Raw genomic sequence first — 20,077 nt, forward strand, 5'->3', positions numbered from 1 at the left:
GGTCCAAATTTTGTATGGGAAATCGCGAAAGAAGGCTGGATTGGTTGGTGGCTCTAGAAAAGTGGGTAAAGGACAGCCACCGTCTGTCGGTGCTTCTTTGTTTACTTCTCTGTTTACAATCGTTTACAATCGTTTACAATCGTTTACAATCGCTAAATTTGCCCAGCGATCTGTTCGTTTGCTTGGCCAGCAGCCTTTCTTCCATTATTGAAACAGATGTACCGCATGGTTGGGTATGGATTATGATTCTAGGGGTAATATTAGTCCTAGATCTGAATTGGCAGTCCATTGCCCGTCTTGCGACCGAACAAAATCACCAAGTAATTTCGTTAGCAGGAGGAAATCTGCCAATCCAACTACAACCTGTCTGGAATGCCGGGACCACCGCAATTCCGAGGTAACTGACACCATTGATATACTATATATGCCTCCCTAACCTGATCAAGCGTGCCAGGTCCAAAGGTGCCGTCCTTGCATTGAGAAAGCTGGCTGTCCGTCCTACCTCAGCTGAGAGATCTGCCCCGAAAAGAACCGACAGAGACGCTGGCCTATCGCCTCCTAACCAGAGATCTGGAACCCAACCTACATCGCCAGAGAAGCTACGGCAACAACATACAGCTAGGAGTTTGTTCGGAGAGCCAGGCAGCCAGCCGCAGATAGTGCTGGGGACGCCGATCCCACCAACCCAAGCGAGCTCGCGGCTCTTCCGGGCTCTAGCTCCCTCACCGCCTGTGCCGCCCTCGACCGATCCTGTCGCCTCACATTCTGATCCATCTACTGTCCGAAGCAGCACGACTGGTGTGGACTACTCTTACCTGGCTGTTAGGTTCCACAAGGGCGGGAAGGACTCGCAAGATGATGCCTCCAAGGCCGGCGCCAGGGCCAAGCAGGCCACTATTCGGCGCGACCATCGTTCACGACGCCGTGCAGGGGAGGCTGTGTCACTAACTCCCACAATCTCTCAACTCGGCGTCTTTGAAGGTTCTGATGGTCCTGGAGAAGGTATCCTTGTGCTGTGGTCCCGGCAGTTTGTTCAAGCTAACCACGGAACGTAGCTGGGAGTCAAGATCGACTACAGGCAAATGAGCTCCCAGATGGGGATGGAATGACCAAGGAAGCGGATGACAGGGGACAGTTCTCTGAATCTGATGTTGACGTCGAGGACTATTTCAACTTGCTGCTTTCACCTGCTCGACCACGGAAGTACCTCGAACACCTAGGGGTAGAGTCTGATTCCGATCTAGGGGACGAAGACGGGAACGATAATAGCAATGCCTTGGACGAAAGCCCTCTTCGCTATTGCTCGCGGCAGCCTTCCAGAAAGTCAGGGCCTCGTCGCCGTGCTCGCCGTGGTCCTGCCCCTGGTACAGGAGGGCGGCCAAAAAAATCTCAAAGGCAAACTCGATCGTCGGGGCCGCCACGACGGTACCGGAGTCCAGTGATGATTCCACCTGAAGAATCGGCCGTATTTCACGCACAAGATCCGGTGTGGAATGGGGACCTGGACGCTTGCGCCTTGACCTGTCGTGATAAAGCAATCCTCCGTGAGTTCTGGACAAAGCTGGACAATGACCAAATGCAATTTTGTGGTCGATGTCAAGAGCGTTGGTTCCAGATGAAGATCGATTCTGATGGCATTTGTGCGCGTTGCTGTCGAAAGGATGATAAACGCGGCCCTGAAGAGCCGTACTTCTTCTCTGTGGACAACCAGTTGGATTTTGGCTCCGTACCGACTCAATTGCCTCAGCTTACACCTACTGAAGAGTCTTTAATAGGCCGTGTTCACGTCCACGTGAATATTATGCTTGTGCGGGGCCAGCAGTACAAATATCGGGGACATGTTGTTCACTTTCTCCGCGAGGTTGGCTTGGTGTACAACCAACTCCCGCTTTTGCCGCGGGAGTTGAACACTGTATTACTCCGTCCTTCCAATACGTCGTCCCATGCAAACCTTAGCCGGCAATTCACCCGCCAGTTCCGTGTACGCCGCCAGCCAGTTGCCATATGGCTTAACTACCTCCGGCGCCATCATCCTGGCTATCGATGCATCGTCATCGACGAAGAGCGGCTGAGTCAATTGCCTCAAGATGGCAATGTCCTGGACGACATCCCCCAGAGCCAGGTGGAGGCTGCCGAAGTTGGACCCGAGGAAGATGAGGAGGCAGAACCGGACCTGGAGGACGAGGCTGCGGTGCCGGACCTTTTGGCCAAGGACACGGAGCTCGATGCTCTGCGGTCTATTCTTGCCGGAGAACCAGAAGCTGAACCAAGGCTTTCCACAAGCTTCCAGGAGCAGGTGCAGCACGAGCTGCAGCTTCCGAATATACGGCGCACACCCATTAATGAGTTCAATCGCTCTCATGCCCTACTCTCCTTAGCTTTTCCCTGCCTCTTTCCTGACGGGAGAGCCGACTTTGTTGAGCCTCGGCTACGGTCAATCGACTACAAGGACTACATCGAGCACGCGATGCGCTGGCATGACGGGCGTTTTGCACGCCACCCGACCTTCCGCTTCGTCGCCTTCAATACTCTGATGCGGTCACAGGCCCGTGCACGGTCCAAATTCTTCGTGAAGCAACACGATGGTAGTCATGAACCGCTCACACGGGAGCAGCTTGTTCAGGCACTGGAGCACAGCGAGGACCCTGAGGCGCAGGTGCTAATCAACTCAATCACAAGACATGCGGTACCTATTCGCGGCACGCGCCCCTTCTGGAACAGGAAGAGGCAGGACCTCGAGGCCTATGCCTACAACCTTGGATGTCCTGGTGCATTCATCACATTCAGCCCGGCAGATTTACACTGGCGGAGTCTCTACCAGCACATGCCCCGATATGATGAATGGCTGGCTGCGTCCGAGTCCGAGAGGATGGGTCTCTCGCGCCAACTTTTGCGTCAGAATCCTCACATTGCTGCTTTCCATTTCTACCGCCGATACTGTTTCTTTCGAGATATCGTGTTAAGCAAGAAGTTCAACATTACGGATTACTGGGATCGGTATGAATGGCAAGGGCGTGGCAGTCCGCACAACCATGGCCTGTACTGGATGGAGAATTGCCCAAGAGTCGACATGGTGGATGAAGCCGCTCGTGATGTTTTTGCACGCACGTGGGGATTCCACATCACTGCCATTAATCCTGAGCCGACTAGGACTATGCCCCAGGGTGAGGGTAACCCCCTGAGCGTAGATCCACTGAGTACAGAACTGACATTCCTGCGTCTCTCACAAATCGTCAACCGCTGCCAGCGCCACAGATGCAATACCACATACTGCTTACGCGTAAGGAAGAGAACCGTTGATCTGGCGAGGGATATGGAAGGCGCTGCTGCAGATATCGAGGCGGCCAATGCGGCCAATCCAGAGCGGGAGTGTCGTTTTGACTTTCCTCGTGCCTTGCGGGAGCTGGCCGCAGTGATCAGGAAGGAAGGCAAGTCGTACTATGTCTTCGAGGCGGCGCGGAATGACAACCTCATGAATCACTTCAATCCCGCCATTATACTAGGCTGGCTAGCCAATATCGACATATCTCCTTGCACCAGCCTCCAGGCGGTTATTACGTACGCTGCCAAGTATTGCAGCAAATCTGAGAAGAAGACTGAGCCTTACTGTAAGCTTGCAGACCAGGTTTTGCCGCACACGGCACACCTTCAGCCGCTATTATCCTTCTCCTCTCGCCTGATGAATAAGCTGATTGCCGAGAGAGATTACTCGGCGCAGGAGATTTCCCATCTTCTCCTTAACATTCCTCTGCAGGAAGGCACGCGGATGGTGGTCTCTGTCGACTGCCGTCCTTTGGAGCAACATGCACGTTCGTATCGCGTGGATGAAGATGTCAACGAGACCGTCGGCAGCTACAGGAGGTATCTCGAGAGAAATGACCAGCACGAGGATGCAACTTACCTCGAGTACCTGCAATCGTATAATCTCAAGACGTGGAGGAGACTCGCTGCCAACGCGAAGAAGAGAGTCCTGTCTTACTTTCCTCGATACAGGTCCGTGGAGGCATCTCCCCAGTTTGGTGACTTCTGCCGTGTTAAATTGATGATGGCTCATCCGCATCGCTCTCCAGAGGAGTTGCTCACCGTGGGCGGGCAGCGGTTCGATTCCTTCGCGGCTGCGTACAGGTTTTGCAGAGAGCAGCACCGTGACACCCATGCGGACGATCATTATGGGGAGCCAGATACAAATGAATTGAGGGCTGAGGACGACGAATTTGAGCTTGAGGTCCATGAAGAGCCCATTGTGGATGAAGACTGGCATGAACTCGCCCGCATGCTTCCCGACCGCCCGCTGGAGGAAGAGGATATCGACATGCTCGGCCGCCGAGACATCGACATCAATTATGATTGGACCCCTCACGTTGGACGGTATACTGATGACGGTATTCTCAAGGGCGACTACTGGAAGCAACGCAAGGCGGCAAACCGCCTTGACCTTGATGTGGATCATCAGCCCTTGGAAGCTCGAGATTCCCTAAACCGGGATCAGCGCTTAGTATACGATACCGTGATGGACCACTTCCTGAATCAGGAACCCTCTCAGTTGCTGCTCCATGTGGATGGTGGAGGTGGTACCGGGAAGTCATACCTCATTAATTTGCTCTCCGCGCACCTCCAAGCCGCTGCTGCCGGGAGAGGGACACCTGTTTGGCGTGCCGCGCCCACTGGCGTCGCGGGAAATCAGATATCGGGCACTACTTTGCACTCCCTGTTACACCTTCCAATCAACAAGGACTTCAAGCCCCTCTCGCCCACTGACATGGCCCAGCTCCAGAAGAAGCTGAAGGACATCAACTACCTGATCATCGATGAGAAGAGCATGCTGGGACTGCGACAGCTTTCTTGGATCGATGACCGCCTGCGCGAGGCGTTCCCGAGTAGGAATGAGGAGTTCTTTGGTAGTCTTAACATCCTTCTGGTTGGCGACTTCTTCCAGCTTCCACCCGTGCTACAGAAGCCGCTCTATTACGATAAAGAGGTGCAGGGAGTGGAGATCAAAGGCAGGAACGCATATAGACGCTTCGATAAATCAGTCTTCTTGAAGGTTGTCCAACGGCAACGGGGCGACGATCAGAAGGCGTTTCGCACAGCTCTCGAGGAATTGCGGCTCCTCCAACTGTCAGTCGAGTCCTGGAAACTCCTTTCCGGTCGAGTACAGGCGAAGCTAGATGATCTGGAGGTCGCCAGGTTCGCCAACGCCTTGCGAGTATACGCCACGAAAGATAGGGTGAACGAATATAACCACTACCACCTCGACCGCCTCGGCCGGCCAGTCATTCAGGTCAAGGCTAAGAATGTCGGCCTTGGCGCGGCTGCGGCGCCTGATGACAAGGCGGGCAACCTTGCGAAGCAGATCCCTATATGCATTGGCGCCCGTCTGATGCTGACATCTAACCTTTGGCAGCCAGTTGGTCTCTGCAACGGCGCTCGCGGTACCGTTTACGATATCGGCTGGGCACCGGGGGCTGACCCAGTCCAAGACCCTCCCTGTGTTATCATGATGGAGTTTGACAAGTACAGTGGACCTGTGTTCCTGACCACCGCTGATGGCAGAAAGATTGTCCCGATTCTCCCAGTAGACAGGGACTTCCTCATCGGAAGCACTCTCTGCACTCGCACGCAGTTTCCCCTGATCGTATGCTACGCCATTACGGTTCACAAGTCGCAGAGCATCACTGAAGATGTCATCGTGACAGATCTCTCCTGTCGGGACTTTCAGACTGGTTTAAGCTACGTAGCTGTCTCTCGCGTAAAAACGCTCCAGGGCTTGATGCTGGATGCGCCCTTTGATCGTGGTCACCTGTTTTACGAGTCTCCACCAGAGGGTATGAAGATGAAGATGAGGGATGAGCGGCATAGAAGACGACAGGTCCTTACACGGAATCCATATAGGTCAGACCACGGCTCTGCATAACTAGATAGCTAGCTAAATGTAATGGCTTAATAGTTGCTTGGCCCAAGGACTCCCAGCCTTCGGATGATCGTACCCCTTGCACCCACAGCTCTAACGTGCAAGGGGTGGCGTAGTATTTTATTCCTTTTACCAGTCCTGCATCTGGACATGATGCTCTTCCGGATACGTTGCCTCTTCCAGCGTCCGCAGAGAATCCTCCCTCAGCAGATTGTCAAAGTCAATCGTCACAACAGGTGGATTTCTCCGAAACTGCTTCCACGCTTTATCGCAGCTCTCCATTCGGAAGGAGCCATACCTCCAGAGGATCAGTCACGACATCACAGCCTGCCTCAACTCAGAAAGATACTACCTTCAACCTTTTTGAGATGCAACTTCCAGCACTAGATCCATCGCATAAGGACATTCCCCATGCATCTGCCGACAGTCAGACTAAGTCTGATAAGAACTCAGCTCGAGACTCATCAGCCCCGCAGGTTACTGAAGAAACCCTGCCATTCAACTGCCATCCGTTTCCAACATGTGGCGTAAATCCTGAGGCAGAAAGCGTCCATACAGGCAGGACCTTGGGTTCAGGAGATATCTTGTTAGATCATATCACATTGAATCTACCTAATGCTAATGGAGAAAACAAGCCAAAAACTCCAGCTATACCTTATGGCGGCAAGCCTCTGAAGAAGCGCAAACAGCGGCCTAAGACCCCTATCCAGTTCGATGAAGACACCCAAGAGGTTAAATCCGTATCTCGCCAGCCGCTGTACAGGAAGTTATATAATCAACCTGTACTCACAGACGAACAACACGAACAAAAGGCAACCAGGCAAGAGAAAATATGCGGCAAAAAACGCAAAACTAATGTTTCAAATAGCAATAATTTGCAAAAAAAGGTCAAATCCGCATTCATCGGCTACGCAGAGTCCCTGATCGTCGACGGCGATACCAATAGGCAATGTGTCAGCCGAAGCTGTCCTGACCCTCAGCATCCTTTCAAAGATCGGCATGGTGACGAGATGTCTCACGATATCATAGAAGAAAAAGCACAAAACTCTCAAGTTATGAATCCGAGACCTTTCGAGAACAATGAAGTAGGCGACTTCCAAACGACTGACACAGAGACCATGATGCCACAGTCAAACCGCACTGGTCCACAACTCTCGGCCGTACAAATTATCAAGCCTACCGAAAAAGTCGGTGACTGCATTTTTGTTGCAACGGACCAGAAGCGCACATGTAATGAGATTAGCAAAGCGAAAGAGACCTGGAAAGATATTCCTGTACTCGACCCTCACATGAAGGGCCGCCAGTCTACGAGCGCTGAAGGTGACGGAGATGCGGGCGTTTCAACAGATGACAGTAAAAGGACGAACTCAGCTCCTGATACAACTGGTGTCGCAATAAGCTCTTCTAAGCCTTTCAACTTCCAAATCTCCCAGGCACAACGTTTGTCTAAGTCCAAAATGGTCCAGATGAACGCCACTGACAGACGGATGGGTCAAAATTTCGGCGTGAGTGAGAGGGGCAGTCCAATCCCGCGTCAACAGCAGGAGAGCAGGGTTGATATACCATGTACAAAAGATTCAAGTGTCTCTTTGTCGAATGAAAATGTTTCTGGAATGATTCATGAACATTGCGAGGTGCAGAATTGCACCCTGATACCTGAGAAGCACCGTTCCCAAGTGCAACGGGTTGATGAATGGGCTCCTGTCAAGGGGAATTTCGAGTCTAACCAAAACCCCGGTCTGATACAACAACGTGGAGATCATCCTGAGCTAGTTCAATCAATCGTATCTGACATTCGACGAATTCTAACGAAGCATCCCGATATAAACAAGACTGAACACGCAACCCAGCCTACCACTATATCCGAAAGAAGTCGACAGCAGCTTCACGAACTGGTCGATGTACGTATTTTCGACCATATATTTGTAAATGATCTATTTGATGACTAATCTATAACAGGTTTTCATGAAACGTATTGACTCGAAACGGGCGGAGATACTGACAGTAGCGGACGGGTATAAAAAAGCTGGTGACCGTTGCGTGGGCAAGATACAGTCTCGGTTTCTTGGAGAACGCCGCGCCGTTTTTGACGATGCCACTGCTCATGCAAGAGGGTTTCACAGTCTTGTCTCCAAAGGGGTAAAACTGACGAGTAGTAATGGTAGGAAGGGAAGTGAGTTGCTGCAAGGCTTGCAACAGACAATATTGCAGCGAGCTTCGGTGTACGAACATGCAAGCTCAATCATGGAGGCTCTGTATGAGCAGCTTGTGGCAAGCGATTTCGGTAAGGGCAGAACTCCTGTCGCTCGTGAGGCCGTTGTGATGGGGCTATCCGACTGAACAAGAGTTTTGCCGAACGATGATCAAGGGCCAATGTGTACGGAAGTCATACTACGGAGTACAATGCGCATGGCTGCTAAAGACCAATCTTTCCTAGATTCCATCCTAGACAAATTTGTTGGCATGTCCAATGGGCCTGCGTGATTTAAATGAAGTGATGTTGTCGCATAGGATAATGGCGTACTGGCAGTATCGGATATCGGGCCACACAACGAACGGAAATCAGATAATGTGCACAGCATTATATGGAGCTGCGCGCTCATTCTGTCAAGTTCGCTTACAATTCCCTCCTTTGTAGCTTTTAATCAAGGACTTGTATCAGTACAGATTCTTGTGTTATCTACATACTAGGTAGGTAGCGAAGGTGCCCGCTATCTTGTCATATATCGTAGGGCTTGCCAGCTCCACGAACAAAAGTGGCACCAGGGAGGTTACCCCCGTTGGTGCATGCTATTATTTCTCCCCATGACATGAAGCATCGCAGATTTGATTGGAGTTTTGTACAAGGCATTTATAGTAATCTGCGGATAACTTAGCTTTAGGAGAGAAATTGAATATAAAAAGAGTCCGTTAATCTATATGAAGTAGGGGATTTCGGGATTATTATAGTTACCTCTACGTAGCGAGCCTTCCTGTGCTATCTTACTAGTCCTCTGTTATTAACACCCAGTCCTAATAGATAGATGTTGAGTCGTCGAGGGCAGAGGGCCCTGTGACTTCAGCCCTCCGGCGAGACGATCTGCAGTTGAGTGATGACAACGTCTGTCTACGTCGGATTCGGTCTTCATGCCACAGATAGAAGATATATGTATATACAGGTATAGAGGCCCATCATGTTCGTTATCACTTATAGTCACTCTTACCATTCGAGTGGTGTCTGCGTGCTTTCTTTCCTTCTTTCTTTTCCTTTTTTTTTTTTTTTTTTTTTTTTTTTGGCGGGATTAACACCGCAAAGAATATCGGTCTACTCCGTAAACGAAGGGTGCTTAGTAGTACTCTCTCACACCGGTTATGGCAGCCAGGTCCATCTCTCAAACGCTTGCCTCGTTTGATAAGCAATGGTCACCTCGGCTGGTGACGTGGGTGAATGACCAAGACATCGAAATCGCGAAGACGGCCCATTCATCTTTCACGCCTATCCCGACGGGGACGAGCTGTTCCATGTTCTTTCAGAGAAACGACGGTGGAGGTCGAAGGAGGGGCAGTATTGAGATGCATGTCTACTTTTTCCCAACCCCAAGGGATGTTCGGCATCGCCCCGTCGCGCAAAACGCACACATCACGATGGTGGAGAGAGCTGGGAGGGTGAACACAGGTGGCCAGGAGAATTCAAAGAGAACCAATGCGGTGAAAGATGGCAGGCATGCTGCATGAAAAGCTGGGCACGTGAGAAGATGGTTGCATTCGAGTCGGTAGAGTTCTTTTTTCTCCTCGCCAGACTTTAGAATCGCTGGCATGCTGGGTTGCGTGGTCGACTGCGGGGAAGTGGCGGCGGGGCACCGAGCTGTATTGTATCCTTTTAAACGTGCGCAGGTATAACAAACCAGACGCACTGCGCACATTAAAAGGGATACACAAAGATGTAGTAGGGGAGGGGCAATTGATCGGTCGGCTGAGCTTGACGACATGGAATGACTACTACTAGGTACCTAGTTAGTAGACAATGCCTCGGAATCATGGTAGACACGCCCGGGGGATTGCAAGATTAAGCATCTATCAGCTGTGCATAAGATATAGTGGCAGTCACGGCTTCCTGACGTCGACTGCAATCATCACCAGGAGTCGACATGACGCTTCTAAACGGCCCACCTGGGATCTTGGAAACTACCTAGGTACCTACGCGCGCGGCCCCTGGTTCTGGTGACAGCATAACTGTTACAAGACAGGTCCTAAATTGTCACCAGCTATTAGAAGTCTTGTGTATTGAGTAAAAAATTCTGGTTAGCTGTCTTGTGATAGATGATAGCCAGGGGACAGTCACCAGAAAACCCCTTGGCGCGCTATTAGGTACCCAGGTGCCAGGGTACTTGATACCTGCTTGCTAGTTATTGGTATTCTACTTGCAATACAGGAAGGAGCACGTTGGGTCGAGTTGTGGACGCAGACACCATGACATCTTGTCGCTTGGACTCGCCTTTGCTGCGCGTCTATGAAACCATGCTCGGCACAAAGGAACGTTGAAGCTAGTATCTCCAAGGAACAGAGTAACATACAATCGGGGGCGTGATCAAAAAGGCAAGGGGCGGCAATGGGGATCATCAATGGGGGCTGAGCTGCAACAATCGTCATCGTCTTGCCTTACAAGCCACGCTGGCCTGGATGCGCAGATGCAAGTGCCAAATAGCGCCTAGCTCGATTGAGCGCCTGGGAGACGTTTAGTGCATGTGGGCGTTCGTGGCCCTCATGGCATTTGATGGCCCACCGCCCAAGTTCTGCTAATTGTTCAGTCACGCACACCACCACTCTTGACAGTCAGTCTTTCATTCCTTCCTCGCCCATCACTTTCCAGGGCTTCCGAGCCGAGTGCGTCAAGCAAATGACTCCGTCTCTCCCTTGTTCAAACCCTGCTGCTTGTTATACAACCTTCCCCCGCGGTCGCATGCCATTTTGTCCGCGCACGGACTGAGGGGCGATTTGAACAGCCCACCGCGACAGCCGAACTTACGCGCTCAGGTGCTGAAGTGCTGCCCGGCGTGATATATATGTATACAGCTCCGAGACTCTCCAGCCCCCCGTCCCTCCATCCAGCAACCATATACACATTACCTGACACTTACATGTACCCACTTGCCATCCCACTATCACCAGCCGAAGCAACAGCCCACTAGGCTCGACCTTGGCTTAACCTTGGGACTGTGCCCCGCTTTTCAATCATCGTCAAGGACCCCGTCTGCGTCTTCTGGCTTTTTTCCCTTCTTCGACAGCACCCGCTTCTACGGCTTGTCATTTATTCGTTCGAGGCATCACAACAGCTCCAGCTTCTCCGACGCGTCCAGTTCCACGCTCTCATTCCATCTGAGAGCAGCGTCGAGGCTGGCAGCAAGGGAGGCAAAGGCTCCAAGACCAGGTCCGAGACCAAACCAAGAAAATGCCCTTTCGACAACGCATGGCCCGCCATTTTGGCGATTCGGTACGTTGAAAGAACATGATTGTTCCATCCTATGGTCCCCAGGCTCAGCCGGAATACCCGTGCACGCGTCATGTTACCTAGAAACGTTTTATTCAAATCATCGTCGCGCTTTATAATGTCTGTGCATACGTCCGAAGTACACGCTTTATTTAACGTCCTGGTTCTCCCCCACCCCCTTCTCTTTCTTTCTCCTGCCCTTATTTGACACGGATGTGGACAACCAGGGTCCCTACAGAGTTCAACTTACTGGCTTTCCCAAAATAATCCTGCTGACTTATGTCCCGAGATAGCTCTCTCCTGAAAAATCCTACCTGAGTTACTACGACGTATTGTTAACCGTTGAAGACATCAAGTCGCTTAAAAATGACTGGCTCACGGATAACAACATTGCCTTCTGGGAAGAGTATCTCGAGAGGGAGACCTTACCTCGTTACCCCCAAGCCCGAATTGTGCTGCTGCGTCCGAGTATGAGTTTCCTCCTAATGAAGGAGCCTGATATTCGTCATGTTCGCTCTGCGCTGCCAGACTTTTCCAAAGTTACCCACGTCTTCCTTCCCATCAACGATAATCGCAACGTGAGTGTTGCCGAAGGTGGCAGCCATTGGTCTCTGCTGCTGGTGTCACTGTTGGACGGCATCGCCTTTCACTACGACTCTCTTGGTGGAGCAAACTTCGCGGAAGCGAACTTGGCTACACGACGGATGGGCGAGGTTGTTGGAAGACAGATGCGTTTTATCAACCTTGACGACTCGCCTCAACAAGAGAATGGCAGCGATTGCGGCGTCTTCGTCTGTCTCTTGATGCGCCACTTGCTGGTCAAGCGCCTGCTAAGTGCCAATGCTCGAGAAAAGGTCTCCATGAGCATGGCGGGCAAAATGGTCGATAGTAACGGCGGCCGGAAGGAAATGTTGCGCATCATTGAGAACCTTCGCAAGGAAGGAGAACGTAGACGGTCGTAAGTGTGTCTCCGACAGAACACCCAACGCAATCAACTAATATGTAACACTCTACAGGCGGAGCGCAAGCCCATTTACCAACAAGACGCCTCCGCGGATTGAATAGAGCTCGGCTCGCCATGGCACCCGCACTACACCTGGCCAAGTACTACTGCAAACGGAAGAGGGAAATTCTGAAGTCAGCGAAGACGATAGTCAAGACAGCTCTCTGCCGCGTTCCATTCGATCCAAGGTGCGCCAATATATACGTTTTAAACAACACACCCAGTCAGAATGCCTGCATACGGACCACCAAGACAGCAGCGATTCCCTGCCCGGCGATGGAACCACTACTGGCCTTAGCATCTCGACAATTTCTCGAACCCGTGAGCTCAGCCTATCACAGACTTCCGCAATGGATGGGATGGGCTCGGGTGAAGACAACCCCCGACGCCATCAACATAGCTCACGAAGCAACAGCACCGGCAGTGATAGTTTCGATGGCTCTTTTCACCCTGTCACATCTCCAAGTCCATGTGCGGAACAAGCAGACATCACTTCATTGACGATCAGGGCGAAAAGGCGCTTACAGGCAGCTCTGGAATAGACTTTCAGCTCCCATCCACCTTCTACCACACCGAGTTGGCCAAGACGAATGAGCATTTAATCATGCGGTGGCCATTCTCCCCGATGTTGGCGTGTTTCTTTGCATTCGTTTGAATTCATTTCGATGCATCATATTTGTGCAATAGCGATTCAGCATGTCCTGTTGTGTACTTTTTATGGAAGGTTTTTTTTTTTTTGTGCGTGCGTGTGTGTTTTTTTTTTTTGCGTTTGTCTCGTTTTGTGGCGTTGGATGAGTATTGCTATGAATATTTCGGAAGAGCGCTGGCGTTGTGACGGGCTGAAAAGACAGACCACTTGGCAGGGGTGCATTATGGTGACTTTTTGTTAGTGTCTACGCAGCTACAAAGGGCGGATGGTCAATGTTATTGGCGTCTATGGATTAGAGAATTAAGTAATGGGAAGTTTGGGAAGGACCTCAGGCACATCCAAAGCTCAAAGAGAGACATGGTGAGAGGATGAACCATGGAGCTATGGCACGAGTTATGGAAGCATGATATTCAAATGCGACAAATATCAAACTATTCCTTTTGTTGCAAAACATGATTTTACCACCCTTGCGCCGTGAACTCCAGTACATAGACGCGGTATGAAAATTTCGATAGTAGAAGGACGCAAAACTCTTTTGCATGAAAGGATTCCCCCAACCCCCCGTCATGGTATCATAAAATATCGAGAGGCGAGAAGAATGTATAAGCTTCTTCTTATTTCCTAGCAAAGGCAGGGTTCTGCTCCATAGTTGCCGAAATATAACCTCTCAAAGCAGCCCACCTATCTGATGTAGCAGCAGGTGTCGTGGTCGACGTTTGTTGCGAAACGCTTTGCTGAGCAGGAGCTTCCGTCGCCATCTTTTCATCATCATCGTCGTCGTAGTCCTCTACATGGCCATCTTCATCAACCCTACTCTGTGTTTCTTTTCTCGTAGCATCTGCCCGATGCATGGCCGACAACTTTGCCATGCTAGCCCCAAATCTCTCCATCTCCCCCTTCACGATTTTCTCTTTTCTCTTCAGTGCGCCTTTCTTACTCCTCAAACTCTTGTGCTTCACCTTGCCCGCGAGCACTTCTTCGCCTCCCTCGCCGCTCTGTAGCTCCGGCAGCGCATCAGCCAGGCCCTCCAACGTTGTCTTGAGCTTGTTTTTCGGGCGACGACGCTTGTTTTTGCCGATTTTAGAGGATGTGATTCTCGATACGAACGACGAGTGCTTCATGATGCGCTTGTCGCGCTTGGAGTTAATAAAGTCATCCGAGACATGGGCGTCTGTACGGAAGACCTTGGATGGAAGAAGTGGGTGGATTTGGCCGGTGATGCGTTGCATGCGCAGCGCTCGCGCGGATGGCGCCTTGCCGGCGGCTGGAGGAAGAGGCGCCTGGAAGGAGAGTTTGTCCCGTTAGTGTCTTGAGTGCTTGCATTGCAAAGGCGATATGTTGGGGCGGTTTACCATTGCGAATATGTGGTTTATTTAGTTTGGTGCGGGAAGTGGAAGACTACAGAGGATGCTTACACGGCGAGGCTGTAGAGTAGTTGGACTTTTTTGGTGGGGCCAACTGCTTGGTGCGCTGTCGCCTGTTTTTGTTCTTAAAATGTCTGGCTGGTGTTTGACTCTGGGCCGTACGGGTTTTGTCCTACCCTGCATTGCGAATCGTCTACACCACAATCTGGGACTCATTTGCTCGATATTGATATCACCTTGAGATAAGGGCCCTATATGCCGTCCCAGCCATCCTAGTGATGGAGGCCATGGAGAATATAGAACGTCTCCGAAAGGAAATTGCATTCCGTGAATCAGAACTAGCCGACCTCAGGGCGTGTCTCGCCGCCGCAGAAGGTCAACGAGGACAAGCCAGTCCCAGAGCCAACTGGAAATGGCCCCTCGAAGAACACGAGTACCAGCGTTACGGGAGACAGATGATTGTTCCGAATTTCGGACTGAATGGTTTGTTGCCACCAACTGCGGCAAGATGAGTTTTGAGGTTAAAAAAAAACTAAAAAAAAAAAACTGACATGCTGCGACCCAGGCCAACTGAGACTCAAGCATGCAAAAGTCTTGCTCGTCGGCGCAGGAGGGCTCGGTTGTCCTGCAGCCGCATATCTCGCCGGCTCAGGTGTCGGTGTTCTCGGGCTCGTGGATGGAGACGAGGTCGAAGTATCCAACTTGCATAGACAGATTGCCCATTCGACTGCTCGCGTGGGCATGGCCAAGGTTGAGAGTGCAATCACCTTTCTACGCGAGTAATGCACATCCCGACCTCCCCCCCCCCTTCCCCTGAAAGGCCACTTGCATGCCATTACTAGTTTGCTGACTGCTCCGGCAGGTTGAACCCAACCGTCTCTTACAAGGCACACGCTGCCCATCTCACGCCGCAGAATGCAGAGGACATTGTTTCGCAGTATGATGTGGTGCTTGACTGCACCGACCACCCGACGTCTCGCTACCTCATATCTGACATCTGCGTCCTCCTGGGGAAGCCGCTCGTGTCCGCATCTGCATTCCAGACTTCGGGACAGCTCATTGTGCTGAACAGTCCGGCTGGCAAGGGACCCTGCTACCGCTGCGTGTTCCCCAAGCCGCCTCCCCCCGAGAGTGTAGTCGGCTGCGGCGAAGGCGGCATCGTCGGCCCCGTCGTCGGCGTCATGGGCGTCCTGCAAGCGCTGGAAGCCATCAAACTTATTTCCAGAGGCGGCCTGGAAGCCTCTGACTCTGCCGCGCCAGAGATTCAACAGACGATGATGCTCTTCAGTGGCATGGCGGATAGTTCACCCTTCAGATCGGTCCGCATCAGAGGCAGACGGAAAGAATGCTTTGCGTGCGGCGAAAACGCACAGCTGACGCTGGATCACCTGAGGTCGTCCATGGATTATGTGCAGTTTTGTGGTGTGACGAGGCCGGTGCAGTTGCTGCGGGAGGAGGACCGCGTCACGGCCGAAGCGTACCAGGGCCTTGCGAGGAGCGGCGCGAATCATGTGTTGGTCGATGTGAGGGCGAGGGAACACTACAGCTTATCGCATATTCCTGGATCTATCAACGTTCCTATAAGTCGGTTTATGAGTCATCGTGCTGGTGAGACACTGCCTGAGGGCATTCCCGCGGATTTGCCTGCCGATGTGCCGATATATGTTGTGTGTCGGGTCGGCAACGATTCACAAATTGCGGTAGCAAAATTGAAGGAGCTGGGTTTAGATCGAAGTGGGCAACGTTTTGTTGGAGACATCTTGGGCGGGCTGCGGTCGTGGAAAGATGCTGTTGATGACTCACTACCGTTTCTTTGAATAACCTTGCCTACACAAACAATAGCATAGACAAAAAATGAGAGCCCAGTCATTGAAAAGTAGGACGGAATAGTAGTAAGCATACACGATAATGAGATATTCCTATATTGCTACAACGAAAGTTGGGGCACATTATTTTGTCTCCTGGTTTAAGGCCCCCCGGGGACCTTAAGGTAGTTGGCACAACTACCTTCTTTCGCATGTTAAGTTTTTCCCTTCTCCCTAGTCCACCTTGAACAAATGGAGTTCTTAGCGTAAAGCAGGAGTTTACACAAACGCCCTGGTCTTCTTCTTGTTGAAGGCCCGCTGGTCCTTGAGCCATTGTCGGTATCCGGAGACGCTTTGGATCTTTTCGCCGTAGAAATCGGGAACTACAGAATGATTAGATTATAATTCTCGACGGAATCCTTAAACAGGTAAATGTGCCAGATCGTACCTGGATTACCTGCACTGGAGTTGGTAGGATCGACTCGGTTTTTCTTCACCCTCGCAAAAAACTCCGTCTCCTTGCTCATCATTTGGGCCTTTAGGCGGTGGTTGAGAAGGTAAAACACCTGGTTTCCAATGCTGGGGCCCACGAGCCACCCCATGGCAGCACAAGCCAGCGTCATTAGACCTAGTGTGACGAAGGGGTCCAGAGGAATTTGCATCACCACAGGCTCCGCCATGCCCGTAGACAGCAGAATGGCACCACCGGCACCACCAAGCAAGCCCGTCGTCGCGGAGAAGAACAGCTGGATACGTCGACGGCGAAGTCGCAACTTGAAGAAAGAGTCCCAGTCTAGAGTGGACTTGGATGTAGCGGCAGCAGCACCCGACGAAGTCCCCGAGCTCGACGTTGACGAGGCGGCACTGGCAAAGCATCGAGCCTGCGAGGCAATGGTCATGGGTGAGGTCGTGCGGGCCCTGGGAACAAGTCGAAGCACGGATTTGCTCGACTCAGCAAGGCCGTAGCTGTGTGATTTCATGGATATGGCATAGCTACTCGGTTGCAAGGGAGCGGCTTTTGTGAGGCAGGCCGGTCGAGCGGCGGTCGACATGGAAGCTTTCGAGCAGCATCGGATAATTGCCGTATGAGACTTGCTGGAAGTTGCTCTGGGCACGCGCAGAGCCAGACTTTTCAGAGACGAAGACATGGTGGGAATATGAATACGCCCGTCAAGTGCTCTGTTGCAGCATTGATAGTGGTTTGGCCGGCATTCAAGCTGGGGGGTTTAGGAGGGAGCTTTTGCTGGCACTCGTGATCTGGGGGAAAAGTTGGAGAAAATGCTGGTCGCTTGGTTGGGAAACGCACGAGCTGCAGCATGCCGATTTGCTAGCCGCCAGGCGCGACTGGCTGCTCAAGCTTGCACTGTCTGCATGTGGTGCGCCACTGGGGACTAGAGAGTGCCGGGCGCTCATGCAGTCGTTACAGGTGCCAAGGCCACCGACAAGACGCAACTTTAAGGGCTCCTCTCCCTGTCATTTAAAAAAAAAGAAGAAAAAAAAAAAACCCATGGTCTGTACAGGGTTTAATTTGCTGTTTTCTTGCCCTACCGTCTAGTGACTTAGACTCTGGCTTCTAGTTGTTAGAAGTCTCTAAATAGCCTGAGAATAGCCTGCTGCGTGAGGTCTTGTTCCCCCAACCAAGTACTGGTGAGGTTTTGCGAGGCGACTTGAATTTATTGGCTGGGATGATTGGGCTTAGTCACCTGTTAAAGCTCTCAAGTGCTGCCTGACGAATGCGGCCGGTGCCGGACAATTGCTAACCTAACTACGACCACTTCCTGGTTTATCGACATCAAAGCGCTTGCGATATCTGCCCTTGGCCCCGTGCCTGCACATTGCTCGCGCCAAGGTTAGACACGCTCTTCATCTCTCAAAAAAAGAAGGGGGGAAACGCGCAATTCTGGCTTCTCAAACCTGTGAAGCTCAGCTCAGGAATCCCTTCTTACCCTGGGCTACTAAGAGCGCTCGAGCACAAGGATGCCTATCACACTACAAGAATGGAAACCACGCTGGTCATAGCCAGCTCGGACGAAGAGCCTCAGTCATCCGCATCAGCGACACCGTCACCAGAGCCGACATCGAAAAAACCGACACTTGTGATAGAAATCAAACCACCGCCGAAATATACCCCAGGATGTGGCCCGGCGCTACAGCCCCTAAGGCTACTGCCGCCCGCGTCACCCAGCGCATACATAGTCGAACGGATTCTCTTGCCTTCGCCTGGTCTGGCAGCTGACGGCAAACCATTACCTAAGCGAATGACGTATATAGTTGGGTGGCACGATCTTCCTGCCGCGAGCCTGCTTGTCCCTGCTATGGAAATTCTCGACTACGTATCCCCTAGAACGTTGGAGGAATGGGAAGAGACCCTTGAAGGAGAATTAGATCAGGAACGGATCAAATTGGCGGAAGAGAAGAAGATAGGCTCCGAGGGGTTGAAACAGAAACACAAAGCCCGTCCCCCAACCCACACCGCTATCGAGCCAGCAGCTGCTATTGAGCCCGAGACCGAAGCCGAAGATGTCGTTCGCCCTAAGATGGGAGCGATCAGCTTGTCTACCCCGCAGAAGCGCAAATTGGCAGACTTTGAGGGTCTTTCCGACAACGAAAACAGCCCGTCGAATCAACTTGCCCGCGAAATGTTTGGGGAAGATGGCCGTGAGGACTCGTGGGATGTGCCTTCTGCTGGGCTTGGAAATGAGGGCATGCGTCTTGAATTCGTGAGTGCTACGGTGGACAGCGATGGCGCACAGAAACCTAAAAGGCCCAATATAAATACACCTGTTCCCTTGCCGTCGTACATAAACGGGATTTTGGGATATGCGACTTCGTCAATAGAACCAAAACCAGCACCAACCCCGATGTTAAAGGCGGACGATGCTTCGCAACATCCCGGCCACACTGATTTAGTAGCCTCTGTCGAAGGAACCACTTCCTCCAGTGCTGTCTTCCCTAACGCCGTTACCGGTAGTTTAAGCTTTCCGAACATGTCCAACACACGAGAGTCAACTAGAGACAATGCAGCACGCACCCCTACTACTATCCAGGCTACTAGTCCCGCCAATAAGTCGACAAGGCCCAAATCCGCCAAAAAGAGACGCGAAGAATCACCACTTATCGAAAAGATTAGGGAAGATGGAGAGCCAACTTGGGAAGTGGAAAGGTTAGAGGATGTGGCGCTTTACGATGTTGAGGGTCAGGGGCTCATGAGATACTTCCTCGTTCGCTGGGCGGGTGATTGGCCACCCGACCAGCAAACATCCTGGGAGCCAGAAGGTAATATCCCGCGAAGTCTGGTTCGAAACTACTTCAAGATGGATAAGAAGAGGAGAGCCAAGCTTGCCTCCCAGAATCGGCGTCAACGAGAACCACCGGAAAGAGTTGGATGGGGCAACGGGAACGCCACATCTACTGGCTCTGTCAACGAAATGTGCCAGACGGAAGACCAAGGAGTTGGTGACCTGCTTGTTGACGAGCCCCATGCAATCGGGGAAGAGGGTAGCTTATTTGTTGAGGATGATTTGGACGATGAGGCGTTCGTCTGTGAGGAGGAATCTGAGACAAGAAGGGACTTGCGGGAGAAAGCATCCGCGGCATTACCTCCGGCGTTTGGTGTTTATTAAAAAGGACGTTATAGTCATCTGGGTATGAGGGAAATTCCGAAGACGACGTTTAGATTTGCAATCTTGGGCTGGAAATATGAGGTGCTAAGAAAGCACTCGGCTGGTAAGGGGAAAGGACGATGCTTCGAGAAAACGCCCGGTATTGTATAATACGGAGTCTGTTGTAATACGATGATAATGTGTAACATCAATAGCATCACATAGCCGAATGGAATATGAGATAATAAGCACTGATTAGAACTCTCTGAACTCAAC

The 20,077-nt window shown here is 51.7% G+C and overlaps 7 protein-coding genes across 7 annotated transcripts; 5 read left to right on the forward strand and 2 right to left on the reverse strand.

The window, feature by feature from the left end:
* Nucleotides 1-6,279: 6,279 nt before the first annotated feature.
* J3458_001308 (uncharacterized protein) lies at nucleotides 6,280-8,251 on the forward strand (the record flags this gene model as incomplete). Its single annotated transcript, XM_007812105.2, has 2 exons — nucleotides 6,280-7,812; nucleotides 7,871-8,251. The coding sequence occupies 2 exons, from the start codon at nucleotides 6,280-6,282 to the stop codon at nucleotides 8,249-8,251; spliced, it is 1,914 nt and encodes a 637-aa protein (XP_007810296.2).
* A 1,011-nt stretch (nucleotides 8,252-9,262) lies between these two features.
* J3458_001309 (uncharacterized protein) lies at nucleotides 9,263-9,625 on the forward strand (the record flags this gene model as incomplete). The annotated part of the gene is made up of 1 exon (XM_066116654.1): nucleotides 9,263-9,625. One exon carries the CDS (start codon nucleotides 9,263-9,265, stop codon nucleotides 9,623-9,625), a length of 363 nt encoding a protein of 120 aa, XP_065978540.1.
* A 1,714-nt stretch (nucleotides 9,626-11,339) lies between these two features.
* J3458_001310 (uncharacterized protein) lies at nucleotides 11,340-12,443 on the forward strand (the record flags this gene model as incomplete). The annotated part of the gene is made up of 3 exons (XM_007812104.1): nucleotides 11,340-11,381; nucleotides 11,672-12,336; nucleotides 12,395-12,443. 3 exons carry the CDS (start codon nucleotides 11,340-11,342, stop codon nucleotides 12,441-12,443), a joined length of 756 nt encoding a protein of 251 aa, XP_007810295.1.
* A 1,201-nt stretch (nucleotides 12,444-13,644) lies between these two features.
* On the reverse strand, nucleotides 13,645-14,385 carry J3458_001311 (uncharacterized protein; the record flags this gene model as incomplete). The annotated part of the gene is made up of 2 exons (XM_007812103.1): nucleotides 13,645-14,310; nucleotides 14,383-14,385. 2 exons carry the CDS (start codon nucleotides 14,383-14,385, stop codon nucleotides 13,645-13,647), a joined length of 669 nt encoding a protein of 222 aa, XP_007810294.1.
* A 287-nt stretch (nucleotides 14,386-14,672) lies between these two features.
* J3458_001312 (uncharacterized protein) lies at nucleotides 14,673-16,211 on the forward strand (the record flags this gene model as incomplete). Its single annotated transcript, XM_007812102.2, has 3 exons — nucleotides 14,673-14,877; nucleotides 14,960-15,173; nucleotides 15,257-16,211. 3 exons carry the CDS (start codon nucleotides 14,673-14,675, stop codon nucleotides 16,209-16,211), a joined length of 1,374 nt encoding a protein of 457 aa, XP_007810293.2.
* A 267-nt stretch (nucleotides 16,212-16,478) lies between these two features.
* On the reverse strand, nucleotides 16,479-17,347 carry PAM17_1 (TIM23 complex component; the record flags this gene model as incomplete). The annotated part of the gene is made up of 2 exons (XM_007812101.2): nucleotides 16,479-16,582; nucleotides 16,648-17,347. 2 exons carry the CDS (start codon nucleotides 17,345-17,347, stop codon nucleotides 16,479-16,481), a joined length of 804 nt encoding a protein of 267 aa, XP_007810292.1.
* Nucleotides 17,348-17,821: 474 nt separating this feature from the next.
* J3458_001314 (uncharacterized protein) lies at nucleotides 17,822-20,051 on the forward strand. The gene has a single exon (XM_007812100.2). The coding sequence runs from the start codon at nucleotides 18,197-18,199 to the stop codon at nucleotides 19,820-19,822; it is 1,626 nt and encodes a 541-aa protein (XP_007810291.1). The 5' UTR covers nucleotides 17,822-18,196; the 3' UTR covers nucleotides 19,823-20,051.
* The last annotated feature ends 26 nt before the right edge of the window (nucleotides 20,052-20,077 follow it).

The sequence above is a fragment of the Metarhizium acridum genome, assembly GCF_019434415.1.
Source record: "Metarhizium acridum strain ARSEF 324 chromosome Unknown scaffold_1, whole genome shotgun sequence".
NCBI classification, from domain to species: domain Eukaryota; kingdom Fungi; phylum Ascomycota; class Sordariomycetes; order Hypocreales; family Clavicipitaceae; genus Metarhizium; species Metarhizium acridum.

Bases quoted from the DNA above. Each gene is read 5' to 3' on its own strand.
- J3458_001314 (XM_007812100.2), top strand. From the start codon at position 18,197: ATGGAAACCACGCTGGTCATAGCCAGCTCGGACGAAGAGCCTCAGTCA.